The 20,199-nt window shown below is 30.0% G+C and overlaps 3 protein-coding genes across 3 annotated transcripts; 2 read left to right on the forward strand and 1 right to left on the reverse strand.

Annotated features, from left to right (window-relative positions):
- Positions 1-8,511: 8,511 nt before the first annotated feature.
- Positions 8,512-10,434, forward strand: LOC128392325 (serine/threonine-protein kinase RIO1-like). Its single transcript, XM_053352332.1, has 3 exons — positions 8,512-8,661; positions 8,808-9,955; positions 10,037-10,434. The coding sequence occupies exons 1-3, from the start codon at positions 8,643-8,645 to the stop codon at positions 10,139-10,141; spliced, it is 1,272 nt and encodes a 423-aa protein (XP_053208307.1). The 5' UTR covers positions 8,512-8,642; the 3' UTR covers positions 10,142-10,434.
- Positions 10,435-10,579: 145 nt separating this feature from the next.
- On the forward strand, positions 10,580-13,269 carry LOC128392326 (band 7 protein AGAP004871-like). Its single transcript, XM_053352333.1, is given in 7 exon segments — positions 10,580-11,514; positions 11,647-11,844; positions 11,949-12,235; positions 12,410-12,465; positions 12,575-12,653; positions 12,733-12,853; positions 12,856-13,269. Coding segments are annotated over 7 exon segments (852 nt in total). The 5' UTR covers positions 10,580-11,468; the 3' UTR covers positions 12,921-13,269.
- Positions 13,270-13,295: 26 nt separating this feature from the next.
- On the reverse strand, positions 13,296-19,066 carry LOC128392327 (frequenin-1-like). Its single transcript, XM_053352334.1, has 5 exons — positions 18,483-19,066; positions 17,806-17,975; positions 14,126-14,204; positions 13,878-14,035; positions 13,296-13,677 (listed from the first exon to the last, which is right to left on the reverse strand). The coding sequence occupies exons 1-5, from the start codon at positions 18,547-18,549 to the stop codon at positions 13,528-13,530; spliced, it is 624 nt and encodes a 207-aa protein (XP_053208309.1). The 5' UTR covers positions 18,550-19,066; the 3' UTR covers positions 13,296-13,527.
- Positions 19,067-20,199: the final 1,133 nt, after the last annotated feature.

Here is a 20,199-nt window from a genome sequence, read left to right on the forward strand (position 1 = left end):
TAAGTAAAAAAGTGTTGACATATTATCAAAATTGACCCATAAAGTCAAAACTATCGGATCAATAAGTTCTGAAAAGATGACAGAAAATAAAATGTCAGGGGAAACCGGAAAATCTTCAAGAATCATTTGAAATGATTGAAAATCTATCAGATCGATATTAGAAAACTTTACAAAAATTGAAAAGAAAACGCAATCATTTGAATTGAGAATCAAATCTAAATTGTAGCAACGATTTGGTTAATTGTTGACAATCATTTAAGCTGATTCACTTGAGTATATAAACTATTATTATAATACAATTGTAATAAAATGTCATCTCTTTCAATGATTTAACTTGTTATGATTGTCCAATGATAATCACATAAATTTCCATGGTAAATTTAGCTCTATCCTTCATAGACTATTATTTAAACTATTCCAAGTGCTACAAAATTCATCATTATCATCACCATGATCATTATCATCTTCAACAGGTAACAAAAACCTAGAAAAGTGAAACAAATCTCAGTGAAAACTAAATAAAGAGGTGACAATTTAACCTCTCTAATGATTGTGAATCTAATTGTCAATGACACTTTTCTAGTTACTCTGTTACCTAGATGGTCATTTACACGATTTCCAGGAAAGTAAATGATGCATATGATGATAATGATGATAATGATGATTTCAATGGTAATAATAATATCCACAGGTAAATACATAGGTAAATTTGGTTAACTGCTCTTGAAACGATTCAGTCATCCAACTCGACACACCCGAACCTAATTGTTAACATCTCCCAGAGACTAAACCTTAATTGTAATCATAAAGGTGATACATTAAAGGTCCTACTAATGATAATGACGATGATGATGATGATGATGATGATCAGTGAAAAGTATATTAAATGACATTTTAATGATAATGGTGAAAATGATGATTAATATGAGAAAATCAAGTGAATTGGCTTCGAAAGTAAAAGTTACAACGATGACCAAATGATGACCATTGTAATTTGATTAAATCTCAGTAAATGATGTTATTTGATTGTTTAATTAATGCTTTTCAGTCATTAAGTTTTCATTTGATTACCAACCCGCGAAATTGAATTAGTTGTTGTTGTTGTTGTTGGGGCGTTGATTATTCTGAAACAATTAGAAATAGTTTAAAACAAAAAGACAAATTTCTTGATTGTCATGTTGATTTATTCATTGGACACAAAGTACATCAAATTAAAGACTTTGGAACGAAAACTTTTTTTCTTCTCTATTATTTTCCATACAATAGTTTAGATTGTTGAGCATTTCAGTTGCGATTATCTTCTTGACCATTTAATAGTTGACCCTTTCTCACAATTGGACTTTTCTCCTGGTATAAAATGACACCAATAGTGACCAATGGTCCCTCAAGGCGATAAGAGGCCAAGATAATGGTCAAAGTGGTTCCAAGTGAAGTGATAACCCTTTGAAACGATTAGATAAAAAACTATGGAAATTATGAAATTCAGTTAATTGTTCGTAATGTTTGCATGGGAACCATTGAGATTATCTGAATTAACATGCAGATAATTACCTTTGATGGCTCAGTTTCTACCTTGGAATAGTCTGTATCATCTTCTTATTATCTTCCATCTTCATCACATTACTGTTTTTGCTCTTGTTCTGATGTTATTGTTATATTATCATATGAGTTTATCTTTTTTTCAGTCTCTTTTTTTTCTTACTTTAACCTTTCTCTCTCTCTCTCTCTCTTTGCTTACCTTTTTTACCTGTTGTGTTTACCTTTAGGTTTTTTTTGTCTGAATCTGAAAAAGTCACATCCATTGAGTGTTTCACGTTTCCGGGTCTCAGTCTTTCCTCTTTCTTTACTCTCATCTTTCAAATACTCTGATGTTTTGATGAGTGTTGACTTGAATTTCATCATGAAAAACATGATCGACGTGATCTGGTTTATTATATTTCTTTTAATTCTTAATTTTTTTTCTCTCTCTCTCTCTTTACAATCAAAAATTGATCCATAACAATTTAAACTATTCCAATAGTCGTAGTTAACTATTATTAAGGTTAAAACCATTGGCCAATTTTCAGGGTAAAATTGAGTATCTGATTGTTTGTAAATTAGTGGTAAGGTTAATTTAATTTGGTTCCTTAATTTAAATGGTCAAGTTACAATTTAGACCAAATTGACCCTCGAAAATTATCCTTCACTTGAGGGCGAAATTATTTTCTTACTCTTCATATTTCATCTTATTCTTATTCTTATTGCCGCCGAAATGCATTAGCAGTGGGCGATGAAAATTGGGTTAATTTGTTAGCTACTTTTGCTTGACCACTGGCCGAAAATTTCCTCAACACTTAAATAAATTTAGTTTAAATTGTTAACTCAATTTGTTTCTTTGGCTTGTAAATCTTTTCATCTTTCAAAATGATTATTAAATTATCGGTAATTGTTGGATATTCATTTTCCTTGACCAGTAACAACAACGTGTCCAGTTTGTCCTTTTTTTTCATTATTTGTCCATTCAAAGTAAATTGATTGATTTTGAATATTAATCTACATGATTTTCATCAATTATCCAACAATCAGTAAATTAACCATCAGTTAATCATCAAATTATTTCAATTTAAGATGATTTAATGATCAAAATTCATGCAAATACAGTTTTGACTTTTAAACCTTTGATTGAAACTCACTGATTTCCTAAGCAATCAAATTAACTTGGATTTACATAATTTACTTAATCATTTAGTGTACAATTAACAATAACAATTTGATAAGTGTCCATGATTATTACTACTATTAAATTTATGTGACAGTTAATTGTGTCTGCAAGTGAAAAATTGATTCAAACATGTAAACATATTATGGATAACAATTTAAAGTTAATCATGTAATCAGTTAATTGTGATTAAACAGGAACACTAAATTTTTACATTACTCACCTAGAGAAAAGTAATCAACTAATCACTGTTAACAAATATTAAGACACAATTAAGGTCACAAATCTCCTTGTATATAAGTTAATTGAGACACTGATTTTTTTTTTCATCCACTCGGCACAATTAAGGTTAATCAAGGTGAATAATTAAATCTATGGGAAATTTATGACAATATAAATGTTAACAGAATGATTTAACTTTGTGAACTGAATTAACTAATGGCTATTAAAACATTGAACCTCCTCTAATTGTGATTAAATGATAATATCAATGGTTGAATCAGTGATTAGCTTGAAATTTAATCACAATTTAGTTGAATGTTAATCATGAACATAATAACTGTCAACTGATTATGATGATGATGATGTTGATTTTTTCAATGTGATTTAACTGTAAACACAATTTAAGGAAAACTTGATTAACATCAATATTGTAACAGCAATTTAATTTTTTCTTATACCTTGATCATCATCATCATCATCATCATTAACTTGATTGTTACAATTACAGAAAATTTCATCATCGTGATGACTTTGATATAAAAAACAAACTGTAAATGTTTAACTGTTAATCTGTTGAAATTGTGATTCTGATTATGATTAAATCCACAATCAAGTTAATAATCTTGTAAGAAACTACAACAATCAAATGTTTATGATTAACATTTTGTTATTACGTTAAAGTAAATTAAACTGTAAAAACTTTTTTTCCTTAGTTTTAATAATGATGATTAAGATTTAAAATTAAAATTATCGCGTGAAAACAAATGATGATTAAGATTACATGTATAATGATAATAATAAAACTGATTATCAAGTTAACATTAATCATAATTGTAATGATTTAGTGTTACAATTAGATCTAGAAATTTGAGAAAACAAAAACAATTTAAAACATCAAAGTTAATTGTCAGATTAAGGTTTGGTTAAATATCAACTGAACACGCTATTGATTGTTTAATTGTTGATCGTAATCATCAAATCCAAACAATTTGGATACAAATGATTAATTAATCACTAAAGAAACTAATCATTTGATTAGTATTTCAAAGCGCCATCTAGAGCCCAATTAAGAAACTGTTGGAAATTTTCAATCATAATAATAATAATAATAGTGATTAAGATGATTTTCATTTTGATTGTGATCATAATGATAATGATTAAGGTATTTGAAAAATTGATACAAAGACACAATATTATCATTTATATAATTGCAATAAGAATTGATCAATAAAAGTCATTGATAATAATTGACTACTGATTATGATTATGATGATGATGATGATGATGATTACATAATTTTGAGTGGTCATCATTTAGTTGTTGATGCTGATTATCAATAAGATGATTATCAATAGTATTGATTGTTGTAAATGGTTTTCTCTTGTTATTTTGTTCCAATGTTTTGATTTACCAACCCAATTATTAGCTTGATTAGTGATTGTATCATTTACCTTTTTCAAAGGGTTTTCTTAGGAAAAGGTCATCATGATATTGAGATAACAATGGGAACGTGTCAAAGTTTTTTCCCCTGAAATCAAGAGAACGAGAAAGAAGACTGAGAGAAAGAGAGAGAGAGAGAGATAAGGATTGAAGATGATGAAAAAAGTTCTGACGATATCGTTCTGAAAGAGTATCAAGAACAGTAGTTGCTACTTACATGAATATGAAGAAAAAAAATCTGGACATGATAAAGATTATTTATTAACTTCTGAATGGATTTTCTGTGCTCCCTGAACTGAAACTTTGAACTTTGTTCATTTCTGAATCAGAATTTTTTTTCTGTCTTCTTCCTCTACTCTCACCCCCATATCTCTTAGAATCTTAATCTTGGGAAATAAAATGACAAAACAATGACTACTTTTGATGATGTATTTCAAAAAGATGCTAAAGATGAGGATAAAAAAGAAGAGAGAGAAAAAAAAGTGAAGGAGGAAGCAAAATCGTTCTAAGAGAAATATTCTTCTTATTTATCATCTTATTCCTTCATTTGGTGAGCTGACGAAAAGGGTTCTGATTATATGAGAGCATCTCCCTCCCCCCCTCTCTCTCTCTCTCTCTCTTCATCATTTTCATCCTTTTCTTGTCTAAGTGTTGGACAATTTACCGATGATAATATAATCATACACCTGAAGATAACAAGGAGATGTAATTGTTTAGAGCCTAAAGGCTAATCATCATCTTTGTTGACAGTTATATATCAACCTCACCCAAAGACGATGATGATGATGATGATGAAAAGGAAGATAAGATGGACACACACATAAAGAATAGGAAAAGAAGTTTAATTTTTTCCACCTTCATATTCACACATTGTTAGGTGATGGCGATGATAAAATGAATTTCATGGTTCAATTTACAAAGGGTTAACCATTAGAACTGACCTTTCATGATAATCATCATGCTCTCTCTTGTTATAAATACAATGCGATTCGCTTATTGAGTTTTTTAATCTTCTATTTAAAAAAATCACCACAATTAGTGATAAAGTACAACTGTATTGTGTGTAAATGATTATTGCATCACAATTTAATTGATCAACATTTTCAGTAATTATCACCTTGCGATTGATGAAAAAAACATAATCTATTGACTACATTCATTGGATTTACATGTATAAATGGCTGTATATGAGTTTAGATTGGTAGAGTTGATACAAAGTATCAGTGATTAATCACTGGATAGAATAATATAATTAAGAGCAATTAAATGTACTTTTCCATCTCTTAAATGGATACAATTTAAGACAATCAACTGGGATCATTTAATTTTTATCGGATCAATAAAAACAATACATTTAATTGCCCATCAATTGAATGTCAAAGGGTAAAAATTGTCAACAGAACTTTTTTTCATTCAGATTCATCATGATGGTTATTATCATCTTGTTAAATTGTTACTTTAACCAGGATATATAATCAAGGATGATGAGGATGATGAGGTGGGTATGATGACCACAGTGAGTGACGAGGAAGAGGCAAACAACTGTGAATGAAAGGATAACAAAGATGACCAAAGTGGTCAGTTTTTTTTGTTTTCTCATTCTTTTCATATCTAAAAACTTATTAACTACAATGATAGTTACTTATTAATCCCTGGAAACGGAATTAAGATTCATTTTTTTGTAGAAAAGTTTGTCAACCATTAATCCTTTATATCTAACTTTTCATTCACTTAACTTGTCAATCTTTGTGGTCAGTTAATCACAGCCAATTGTCCAGGTCTAATGACCTTAACAAAAGAAGAAAAAATTTAGTCTCAAAGTAATAATAATAATCGAGATGAATGGTCAAGACAATTAACATTTATATGCAAATGGAAAAACTTGATTACCTGTGATCAGTGACCATTGGACAATCAGGTAAATTTGCTAATCCAAATCACATAGTCGATTGATTGATTTTTTTTTGCTTCATCTTTACAACAATTGTAAAGTCATAATTAGTTTACCAATTGACTAGATTGTCCAATTTATTGTTGTATCAAGTTTGTTGATTGTAATGATAATAAGGTGATGATAATTAACGAGTATCACAATTAATGTTGTGTTGATGTTAAAATTGTTCAACTCTTCCGGTTGTATTATTATTAGTTAATTGTAACAAGTAAGTTAAAATCTCACTTCCTATTGAGATGCAAAGTGACCAACAATTAAGGGTAAATATATTTTAATAGGACAATTAAATTTGATCCACTAAATTTATGTAAGTTAAAAAAAAGCGACAACTACAAACCAACATGATTAACAATCAAGATTCTGATGATTATCAACATGATAACAATTCATTGCGTGCATGATACAAGTTCAATTTGAAATCAATTACTTTGGGATTTTCATGATAAGAATAATTTTTTTTCACCTAATATCTTATTATTGGAATGAGGATGAACTTGAATTCTGAGTTTTTCCCACAATCTATTGTCAAGGGATCATGATTTCGGTGACAATTCTCATAATCCATTTAATTTTGTCATCTTCTCATTAGATTATCATCATCATCATCAATAGTTGGATTGATAAAGAGAAATCAACTTAATCCAGTTTCAAATTTTTTTCCTCATTCAATTGTAAACATTTAAATCAGTTGATTAAACTGATTGTTGATGATTAACAATTTGTCTTTCTCTTCTTCTTCTTAACCATTGGTGGGAAATCGTAAGGTTAATTTAAGTTGATCAAATTAAATCTATTTCCTAATCTTATTTATTGGTAGAAATTATTAACTTACCTATTTGGTACCTTAGGTTATCAGGTTAATTGCTAAATGGATTAGATTTATTGATTAAGTCAATTTGTTACACTCTCAAGGTGATTAGTTACTAAATTGCTGCTGTTGTTGAAAATTATCACAGTTAATTGTTTACAAGTTAGTTTTTTAATTCTTTCACTCAAATTCTGTGAAATTTGAAATCAGGAAGAGAGAAAATTTTCTGTACAATATTGAGGAAGGAAAAAGGAAATTGAATCAATCAGAGAGAGAAAGAGAGAGAGAGAGAGTAAGTTAACTGCTGAATTGTTAGAAAATGTGATAATTAAAAGAATCGCCATGAATCATGATGATTAATATTCTAATCTGATTGTTTTTCTGAATGAATTTTTTTATCAGGAACAAGAGGTTACGAAGATGAAAAAAGTTCTTGATTCTCTGAATAGAGAACTTTTTTTTTCTTCTCCTCCCCCTTGTCTATTTCTTGCGTAATAAATTGTTCTGTTTAAAATTTTCCATGATGATTCTGATTAAAATCAGTGGCAGTTAGGTAACAATGTAATGTCATTGATTAACAATCAGAAGGGTTTGTTGCCTTCTTTGTCCAACTTTGATTGTTTGGATTAAATTGTTTCAAGAATCAAAGACAAAATCATTGATCAAAAAATCTCTTTGACAATCAAATCGTAATCTATTTTTTTTCTCAATTGCTGTTCATCATTTAATTCATTGTTTCTTGATTGTTGTCTCATTAAATACAGAAAGAGAGAAAAAAAGAAAGAAAGAAAGAGAAACTTTTCTGTTAACTATTTGTTTGTGTCCCTCTTAAATCATGATGATCATTCTGAGGATTCTGATTCCATGATCATGATTAAAGATCAATGGCCTTAATCATCAACTTAAACTAAATGACAATTTAACTCAGATACTGTTTTTTTAAATACTATCACATAAGATCAATAAATGTTTTGTCTTCATCTTTTTTTTTCAATCTCGGTGTCATTTTGTCAACCATTTTTCATGGTAATCATGAACTTGATGATCGCTGATCATGGTAATCAAAGGTTATTTAACAGTTGATCTCTCTTTTTTTTCACTTCCTTAATCACTGTTAATATTCATGAGGGTGTTGATTGTTCATCATTTCCATCATTAAATTGTCATCATTGAACAATCACATTTAAAAAAATTTCTCTTCTCCTATTGAACAATTTTCTCCATTTCAATATCATGTAACTGCACAATCTTTTCACAATCAATAGAAAATTAACTAATATGTTCATTTCCTATTCCATTAGATCAATTTACTTTTTAATTTCTCTTAATTTTAAATTGTTAAATTTGATTCTCATTTGATTGTCTAGTTTACGATTCGATTCCAAGCGCCATCTATTGTACGATTCAGGAACTAAATTTATCACATGTGTGAAAATCTTGTGATTAAAATTTAATCATTGAATCGTTTTGATCGTTAATCTAATTGTTATTAATTTGTTGAGAATTTATTATTTTTCATAATGGACCAATTTTCATCAGGTAGGTTGATAACAAATTGAATCATTTCATTGCCGGTAAATCACATCGGTGAGACTGTTGTGTTTGTATTTGGGTTTTTATGTTTACCTTTTTGTTTTGATTTTGAATTTTGCTTTTTTTTTTGAATGTTTGTTTGTTTGTTTTAGATTCTGATATTGATGAAACCGCCGAGAAATTTGTTAAATTAAAGTTAACCAAGGTTAAGGATAAAGCTGATCGAGCGACCGTTGAGAAAGTTTTAGACCCAAGGACTCGAATCATCTTATTCAAATTTCTCAATAAGGAAATCATTGATGAGATAAATGGTTGTATCAGTACAGGAAAAGAAGCCAATGTTTACCATGCAACTTGTCCCGATGGAGCTGAAAGAGCGATTAAGATTTTTAAAACGTCCATTTTACAATTTAAAGATCGTGATAAATATATTTCAGGAGAATACAGATTTCGCCATGGTTATTGTAAATCCAATCCAAGGAAAATGGTTCGCACTTGGGCGGAAAAAGAGATGCGAAACCTTTGCCGTATATTTCAAGCAGGAATTAATTGTCCTCAACCATATCTATTGAAAAGTCATGTTATCCTGATGGGATTTGTGGGTGAAAAAGGTTTACCTGCTCCTCTGCTCAAAGATGCCGAGATTAACCGTTCGGAGGCCAGTAAGCTTTACCTTGAATGTGTCCTGATGATGAGCACAATGTCCCGTCAATGTAAATTGGTCCATGGTGATTTAAGTGAATACAATTTACTTTATCATAAAGGTAAACTGGTGATGATCGATGTCTCCCAATCAGTTGAATGGGATCACCCGATGGCTTATGAATTCTTAAGGAAAGATTGTGTCAATGTAAATGATTTCTTCCGTCGTAAAGGTGTCGCAACTATGACAAGTCGAGAGCTTTTTGAATTTATACTCAATCCGAATATAAATGAATCTAATCGAGATGAACATCTATCAAAGCTCCAAGAGATTATCTCTGCTCGTTCATTTCAAGAACTTACAAATCAAGAAAAAATTGACGAAGAAGTTTTCAAAGGATCTTTTATACCACAGAGATTGGACCAGGTTATCGATGCCGAAAGGGACATTTTTCAGCCCGAAATTAACAAAGAAGCTCAACTTTATAAAGATCTCAATTCTTTGAATGATAAGTTATCATCTTCGGATGATGATGATTACAAATCAAGCTCAGAATCAAATAATGATGAAGATGTAAACATGTCCATTAAGGAAGAGACTAAAGGTGATAGAGTAACACAACGAAGGCCTCGTAATGAATCACCCGAAAGTCGTAAGGTAAAAGTATAGACAATCAACTAGATACAGTTAATTGTGATTCTAAATTGTTAATTTTTCCATTGTTTCATCCAATTTTAGAGGCGAAAACGATTGGCTCAATTGGAGAAACAAGAAAAACGAAAAACGAAAATCCCAAAGCACATTAAAAAGACCTCAACAAAGGCTGGAAAAGCTAAAAGATAAATTAACGATTAATTCAGTGACATTTAATTTGATTGCTGGCAAATTAATCAAATCATCAACTCTTCAAATTTCCAGCCAATTAAGCCAAAAGGACCCAGAACATTACTACTACTATTTGATTATCTGTGCTTTTTATTTTGATAAACTTACAATTCAACTCACCAATTAAATGTTTTCTTAATTCTTGTGATTGTTTTTTTGCCTCATCAAATCAATAGATCAAAACTCAATGTCTTTGAATTGATGAGAAAATTTATCACTCAAGAAATAAAAAGCATAACAATTGAACTTAATTTATCTCCATTGCAATTGATTAATTAATCGTTGACATTTAGATAATTAATGTAGAATTGAGAAGTTTTTTTCTACTACAAGTTTAAAGTTCGTTTCTCGAACAAGCTTTCGTTCATTATGGTATCTTTATCGATCTTGAAGTGATTTGGACGTTCGAGATGATCATTAGTATTCGTTTTATCATCTCAGTCGACAATCGATATGTTCATCATATATTCTGATGGTAACCCGATAGAATCAACTATCTTATTCATATATAAATCAACTCGAAGGCTTCAAGTTTCATTTCGTTTTTTACTGTTTTCTTTATCGATTATTTCATCTATTTGATTATCGTAATAATCAAATACGATAATTGTCATCTTACCTGATCAATTGTCTAGAAATGAAGGAAACTGATTAATAAATCACAAGGACTTGAACGAAAATGGCAACAATTAAAATGGTTAAATTGTTGATTAACCCGAACCATGTAAACGATATTCTCAACTTAATTGATCAAAATCGATATCGAAAAGGTAACTTTTAAAAGCTAATTGGAAATATATTCTGAGGGAAAAAAGTTCCAACTCCAAGTAGAAATTATCGATTGAATTTCTTTTCATTAAAGTTGATTCTCTAATAATGAAAGAAGAAATTATTTTATTTGAAAAATTGTTCGAAATGTTTAAAAAACGAAAATAACTTTTGGCCTGATAATTGAACCTCCATGCTAATCATACATTAGAAATACATAATCAATAAGGTGATCAATCAATCATTACCTGTTGTTATTTAAATATTCCTATTGACATTATCATCCTTATCATCATGATTGTCATCATCAATTGTTATCAAATGATTTTATTATTATTATGAATACATGGTTACCATGAATTAAGAGGGAGTTGATATTTATCATGTTGAACTTGAGTAGATGAAAAAATCGTTTCATATTTTTTAAGTAACTTGTGGATCTATTGTTGGAATCAGATTGATTTTCAGCGATGTTTTTGATTTAGTTGTTAATTGTTGATGAATATTAATACTATTAATGGCACTGGAAACGTTTGAAATTGAAGGGGGACGACGAACCCAAGGTAATTATCAATTGCTGGTCTCTTGTAATTGTTGCTTCTTGTGGATTGGATTATCAAATCAGCTTCGAATTGTTTATTTTCTCGATCTAATTGGTAAATTTTTCTTTTTCCCTCCTTCCGATTTTGTTCTAGATTCTGATCATGGTGATTATACTCATAATGAAGAGGCTCATGGTACCTGTGCGAATATATTAACTATATTGTCCATTGTATTTGCCGCTCTAACTTTACCTTTGTCGCTATTTTTTTGTATCAAAGTGGTCCAAGAGTACGAACGGGCTGTAATATTCAGATTGGGACGATTACTAAATGGAGGAGCTAAAGGTCCAGGTACGATTAGTGATCTAATAGATTCAGAGATTTCCCACCAATTCCTAAGTTCAATTGGAGTGTTTTCTTAACCGATTTCATCTTCTTCACCTTTTCTTCAAAAGGCATTTTTGTAATTCTACCCTGTATCGAAAATTACACCAAAGTGGACCTTCGAACGTTAACTTTTGATGTTCCGCCACAAGAAGTGTTGACCAAAGATTCGGTTACCGTTTCGGTTGACGCTGTGGTCTATTATCGTGTCCATAATGCAACAATATCGATCGCCAATGTTGAAAATGCTCACCATTCAACTCGACTTTTGGCTCAAACAACGCTACGAAATATTTTGGGAACTCATAATCTCCATGAGATACTTTCAGATCGAGAATCAATTTCAACCTCAATGCAGGTAAAAATCGAATAAAAAACAATTACTTTTCTTTTCTATTTATCTTCTTCTATTCTTTTTTGTTTCCATGGTGAAAACAATTAGAGGAAAATTAAATCGAATACAATTAAAAGAAAATAAAAAAAAACTTTCTTTTCTCTTTCCCAATTTGATCATGATTATCACGATCAACAGTCAGTTCTAGATGAAGCTACTGAACGTTGGGGAATCAAAGTTGAACGAACAGAAATGTAAGTGACCAATGGGTTAGATTATTGTCCATTGAGATAGACAATCATTTTCTTCCGATCGATTTTCGTCTGATTATTATTGATTGAATATCGATAATCCAATTTACAGAAAGGATGTTCGTCTACCAGTACAATTACAAAGAGCCATGGCAGCCGAGGCTGAAGCTGCTCGTGAGGCTCGAGCCAAGGTACGAATATTGTGCCATGTGAATTTAATATAATCAACTAATTGTTGTTAATTGTTTTCTTTTTATTCCAATATAATAGGTAATCGCTGCTGAAGGTGAACAAAAAGCATCTCGAGCTTTAAAAGAAGCGGCTGAGGTAATTGCTCAATCACCGGCGGCGATTCAACTTCGATATCTTCAAACTCTCAACACTATTTCGGCGGAAAAAATTCAACCATAATATTCCCACTGCCGATTGACCTACTTGCTAAATTTGCATCGAAATGACCACCAAATCAATTGTCCACTATAAACTAATTTTCTCTAAATGGTCCAAATAAAAAGGGTTAATTGTTTACCAATCAATAGTCTAACGATTTGATTGTCAACAGTTTCAATTAACTTTTCTCACATTTTTGGTCATTCTAATTTATTTAATTGCTCGAATCGATTCAATTTTCCATTCTCTCCTAACCAGCAATGTCTTTCAACAATTAACACTTTCAATTCAACATTTGAATTACAATCAACTAATTGCTTAGATAACTTTTAACCTTCAACTAGAATTATATTGAAATCATAATCCAAATATTAGATTATTAATTGTTTCATTAGAAAATAAAATTTCAACGTCAAATTTTTTTAGTAAAACAATATTAGTGTTAATTAATCATTATCAAACAATTAAATCCTTTTCAATTTTCACAATTGATAATATTACAAAAATTGATTGAACAATTTAAATGAAAACATTAATTATGTTGTTTAAAACTTAAAACGGTAAATAAATATGAGTATGAATTATTTTCAGGTTAAAATTATCATTTAAAATTGAACACAATTAAGAGACACTATCACCTAATGATTATGATAATGCTAATTGTTAACAATCAATTTAAATTACGGTATAATCTTGACTCCACAATCTAGTTGAATGCATATTGTAGTTTGGATTATTATTGATTCCAGAAAGTGAACGGATTATACTTGGATCTTGTTTAAATCCATTGATAAACTCATCTCGACTTAATCTATTATCTCGGTTCTGAAATTTAAAAGTGAAAGTTAAAACAAATTAGTTGATAAAATAACAAAATTAAAGGAAAACAATTAAAATTATCGTTGGTTAGTTTCTTTCCAAGCCACTAGATGACAGCACAAAAGGCACGAAAATTGTTGTGTTTCAATTGTTGAAAAGTTTTCTCATTCCATTTAACTTTTAATTGTAGCAATTAGAAAACTTACCAAATCCATTCTGGAAAATATATCATCGATACGTTCCCTGGCCAGGGTAAGTTGCATCTCAGTGGTTCCTTTACGTTCATAAAGAGCTTTGACCACACTGAACATTTCGGCCTTGGTTATGTAACCATCGCCATCGGTGTCATAGATTGAGAAAGCCCCTTGATTGTTTTGATGATTGCAGAAAAATTTATGTGTACAAATTGTTGATCAATTAATTAGATTCTTAAATTAATTTTAATTATTCTTACATTCTAGTTTTTGATCAATTCCACCATGAGTTGGTATGGTAACCGCTTGAATGAATTCAGGGAAAGTAATCACACCATCCTGATTGTTGAGAAGAAGCAAAAAAAAAAACAAATTAACAACAATTAACGAGCGTCAATCTTAATTGTTAATCTAATCATATCAATAAATAAGATAAATGTTACTAACTCTACTAACAATAGAATCTTAATTAGTTGAAATGATTCAAGTGAATTGTAAGTTGTATGGATTAATCTTAATCTCTAATTATTGAATGAATTTAATCATTTAAATCCTTTACTAATTCTGGTTACTCTTTAATCATGTTGGATGAATGAAGAAAGTTTCAATTAGCACCAATGAAAGAGAAGAAGAAGAAGAGAGAGAAAAGAACCTGAACTTTTATACAACTCAAATACCTTTACACCTAAAGTTCTGGTAGACTCATTAATCTAATTAATATTCAGGTCATCACAATCTTCCTCTTTTTCACACCCTAATCCATGTAAATATAATCTGATGCCTGAGTAGTGGTTAATTCATCAAGTAAAAGTAAAGGAACAATGAAATAATCCAAATTATACCAACTATGATCTAATCAATTCCAATAGCCTAAAGGCAAAAGTCTGAACATTTACTTTGAAACATCATGATAACAATAAATGACAAGGATCAGATTATCATTTTACTAACTAAAACTCTACCTATCGTAGGTTAATTATTATAAAGATAATAATAATAATGAAGATCCAAGTATGAAACAACAATGAATTGATGATTGATCATCAATTGAAATTTATCCTCAACAAAATGAACCAATAAAGTTTTTTTTTCAACTTGAAATCCTTTTATTTTTAATCCAAATCCAAGATCGAATCGATTCTGTTCATTTTGACTTCACCCTGACTCCATCACCCTGATAAATCAATTGATAATTGACAACGAATGGAATTATCTGTTCACTATTTCTGTTATTATCATTTACTAAATTCAGGAGTGAATAATGTGCTCACATCAGAGTCAGAAAAATATTATTCATTCGGAAAAGAAGAAATTCTTTTCTCTTTACTTGAAATTTTCCAAAAGAATGAAAAAAAATATCAGATTTCTCCATGTTAAGAATAATAATATTAGATTGGGAACAATTCATTTCAATTGAATGATTATAATAAACATGAAGCGTCAGGGAAGACAAATTACTCTCTCTCTCTCTCTCTCTCTCTCTCTCTCTCTCTCTTCTACCCACTTCCCACCATTATCATTGATATTATTATGATATTTTCCACCTTCCCGCCGAACCCACTCCCTCACCTCAACCAATGGTTAAGACACATTTTCAAGTTGACACTCGATCCTATGGGAATAGTCAATCAGCTTTCAATTTCAATTTAAAGTTTTCTTTTTTTTTGCTCTTTTCTTTTTCTTAAAAATAATTCAGGAGACTTGAGAGATTCATGTGACTCTGAAACATTCATTGTCACCATGTTGAATCACCAGATGAATCTTAAACTGTATCATCAATATACCAACGGAATTAAACTTGTAATAGTAGTTTCCAGCTATTGCCTTTATTCATATCGCTGCAAAAAATTAATATAACGGGTTACACATTTTCTTATTAACTATCAGTCAAATTGGCATATCAAGATTCTGAATCATGATCAACTTTACTTTTCTGGATTAACTATTTACTATCAATTTTTTTGTTTATTAAATACATTATGTGCTTTGTATTTGTTGATTGTTTTAATATTGCTGGTCAATGATGTAGCTTTATCATGGTTTCATGATCAAAATGCTAGAATCGTATTGAGAACCTGAATGAAGCTCATTGAAAATCAGAGATTGTGAGTCTCACAATAAAGATTGAGATTGTTACACCCAAGGGTATTTTCGAGAGCGAGAGAGAGAGAGAGAGAGAGAGAGAGAGTTGAGAGAGTAAGAAAGTGAAAAACATATACGAATGTTAATCAAGATCTTTATTAGAGCCATTGATTCATTGTTATGATTACTATTAGTTGAAGGTGATGATGATGATGGTGTTGATGGGAACTGTTAAGATCCATTAAAAAAATATTTTCACTTCTGCTGACTCATGAAAGAAAAACTCAGCAAATGAGATTGACAGACTTTCCCCTGCAATCAGAATGAAAATTTATTCAATGGGTTATTACATTTCCATGATGAATAATATAAATATCAGACACAGAAAGACACTCATGCCAAGAGGGAAAACTTTTTTAGAACTTTTTTTTTCAATAAAAGAGAGAGAGAGAGAAAAAATCTCGAACTCATTCCTCTCCCTGTAACTAAAATCTAATCAAAAGAGGTTTTTTCCCCCTTATAACGGTATATTTATGTTCAGGGTGGCTCATTTGTGAACATTATGTATATACACTTGAGAATTGACATTTACAGGTAAATATATTGTAAATAAATACATTAGATACATTGAACAGTTTAATTGCCTTAGGAAAATGATACAAATTTAGTTGAACAATTAGCTGATCGATTCCCTGGTGAACTAACTGAACATGTTGATTAATGAATCATTAATTGTGTTTCAACATGGAAAACAACATGAAAAGTATTCAACATGATGTAAAAATTGTTTTTTCTTTGCACTGAATTTCAATACGAATTCATTGGTAACTATATCATCTCAGAACTTTTTCATTCTCATCTCTCTCTTTTTTTTCCCTCTTTCTATCGAACTTGTTTCTCTTTCTTTAATACTGTTGAATGAAAAGTTCTGATTGAAGTTTTGATGAAAAATGTTGTCATGTTGTCAGATAATAGTATTAGTAACACTTTGATTGTTACCATTTGAAAGTTATCATTATTTTGGTTACAATAAACACTAAACCAATGGATGTTTATACATAATGTAAAAAGTAAATAAAGTAACATCAACAATCAACACAAACAAACACAATTTAAATTGTCATCATGATGACATGATATTATAATGGATACGAAAAGATCATCAGAATGTTATTCAATTTTTTTTTACTCCTTCCATAGAAACTGTTTCAATCTTTTTATTGTAGATCATTATTATCATCATTATCATCAACTTCCATGTGATAATGATGAAAAAATATGATGAACAAGAGGATGTGGTTGTTGGTTTCAATTTGATTCCCATGGAATTGAAAAGTTCAAATATTATCATGATGATAATCAGCAGATGAAAATATTAACCATCTTCAACGTTATGTTATTGTGATGAGCTGAGTTTCAGTCAAGTTATTGTTGTTATGATTTGTATACTTACCATGGATTCACCATGAAAACATGATGGAATCATCAGAATTGTAATTATATATTGTATTGGATTTGTCTTCAAATTGAATAGAGTTACATTCTCATACAATCATATTTTAAATTCACCATTATCATGATGGTGATTACATCTGAATAGTTGTCTTGGAATCTCATGAAATTTTGATATTCAACGAATAGTAGATGAAAAAGTCAACTAATGGTTCAGAACTTTTCTCCTTTCAGCTAATATTTTAGTTCATTTTTTTTTCTCTCAATGATAATAAGATAAATTCAATTGTCTCAACAACGATTAACTCAATTATCGTTATCACATTGAAAAGTGTCAAAACGATGAGTGGTCATCAATATCATGATGTTTGTTCATGGTTAGTGGTCAATAGGTTGAGTCTCTTACCTTGTTAACATCAAACTTGGTGAAAATATAATCAGCCAATCTGATTAAGTTTATATTGTCCGGTGAGAAATATTCATGAAAAGTTTCAATGAAAATCTCCTTTGTCATGTAACCATGAGGACAACTTCTTAGGAACTCTTGGTGCCAATGTTTCAATTGAGAAATTGGAACTGTGTCATTTAAAAGCAAAAGCGAATCAGAAAGATTATTCAGTTGAACAAATAACAAGTAATTCCCTTCATCATGGTGATTAATCAGTCGATTATCTGAATAAACAAATGTTGATCATGAGATTAACTGATTACCATTTGATATTAATTACATTCAACTACTTGAAATTTGATTGAGTACTTCAAGAGTTCATGGTAAGCTTATTGTGTTCAGGGTAATAATTTATCATATTTAATGAGTTGAGAGTAATTAAATTTAGCTCAACAATTTACTTGATTGAAATTAAGTCGAAAACATGAAAAACTTTATCGTTACCATGAAAAAGGTTAATCATCTTGAGGCTTTCTTGATAATAATTGAACTATTTTCAGGTGACATTGAATTAATCTTTAACATGGACTTTGTTGAAACTTATTCTGTATTCAGCTAGTGTATGAATGATTGTTCAATACCATGGAAACCTGAGTAACTTGAAATTGTTCAAATACATTGATGACAATACTTACATGGCGTCTCTGCAGCTAAGGCTTTGAAATCAACTGTTGTTTTCGGCTTATTCAGTAATGAGCCCATGGTGAGTGATGATTATGATTAGACGATTCAAATTAGTTCACTTTAGCACTTTAATCAACTATCTTTGGTTAATCATGAAGTGTTTTGGTTTAGATTTGTGTTCGTTATCCTTTGAATTCAGAGGCAAAACAAACAGACAAGAAACATTATCCAAATCAATCAAAGGTTAATCTATTAAGAATCACAAGCAACAGGGTGAAAAGATTTCAATTATTGATACAAAGATGTTAACATGATGATTCTGGGTGAGAAAATGGTTGAAAAAAGTTCTGACATAAAAAAACACCGTAATGAATTATTGAGTTGAAAACGATTCCAAAAGGATAAACAAACTGAGATAACAGGTAACCAAATGAACTGAAATGATATTTCAGATAAACAATAAAATATATCAACCAGGTGAGTGGGAGGAAGAGGAGTGTAGACAGAGAGATGATGATCGACAGAAAGAGAGAGAGAGAGAGACTGAACTTTATTCATTATCTTCCTCCCCCTGAGTCACAGGAAAAAAACGATAAAAAAATAAGAGAAACTTTTTGTTTCCTCTCACCATAAACTAGAGCAAACTATTTACTCTCGGTGGTGAAAACTAGACGGAGTGAGTTTTATTTCCTCTCCCCTGAATAAACAAACCTAAACACCTCCTTCTCCTTCCCCTCCACCATCACCACCAACATCATCATCACCAATTCCCACCTAATCATCAGAATCTATGAATGAGTCGGTTTAGTTGATTATTAATAATCGTTGATTCAATTGAGATATTAAATGAAGGAGTGAGGGAAAAAATTACTCTCATTGCATGGTTACCATTATATTAAGATAATTACATTATTACAATTTACTATTACTATTGAAATGATCAACATGAGGGTGGAAGATGATTTTCACCCTAATTTCAATTCTGAGAAGAAGAAGAAAAAAAATAATAATGAAAGGAAAAACTCATTGAGCCATTTAAATGCTGGTTTAATGTTCAATTGATTTTTACACTCTCTGTACTAATAGCAAACACTGTAATCGATGCTAGATCATCATCATCATCGGTGGGAGTTAACCCACCCCCTTGTATATATACACATATTAGAATAACATGGAAAAGTTCTGGTTGCCTTTGGTTACCAGAACTTGTATTTTTTTTTCATCGTCTTCTCCCTTCCAAGAGTAAATATTAATCGAGAAATTTATCTTCTTTTTTTTTCTTCTCAATGAAAATATTGTATTCTTATCATTAGTGATTGTCATTAAACTTTATTGAATGAAACCTAATATGAATCGTTATTATTACTATTCATCAGGTTGAGCAACTAAATTCATCATGAAACTTTACATGATAACATATTGATCTTGATGTGTTTTCTATTTGATTTTGACCCTTCCTCTTTCGTAATCAATTTCGTTTCAGTTTCAATTCATTCAGGAAATTTTTCGTTTTTCTCATTCCATCTCTTTCTAACTTATCATGAAATTGGCTCAGATATCATGATCACAATTCAAGATCAAACTTCAGGATGAGAAATATATATGATAATCAATTACTGAATATTCAATATTTACACTGAATTTCATGAGCATACCAAGACAAATTGTTCATTTCTGTAAATAATATAACTTTCCTCGATAATTAGTTTTGTTATTTAATAAGTTCTA

Source organism: Panonychus citri, unplaced genomic scaffold (assembly GCF_014898815.1).
Source record: "Panonychus citri isolate SS breed McGregor unplaced genomic scaffold, ASM1489881v1 Contig00136, whole genome shotgun sequence".
NCBI lineage: Eukaryota > Metazoa > Arthropoda > Arachnida > Trombidiformes > Tetranychidae > Panonychus > Panonychus citri.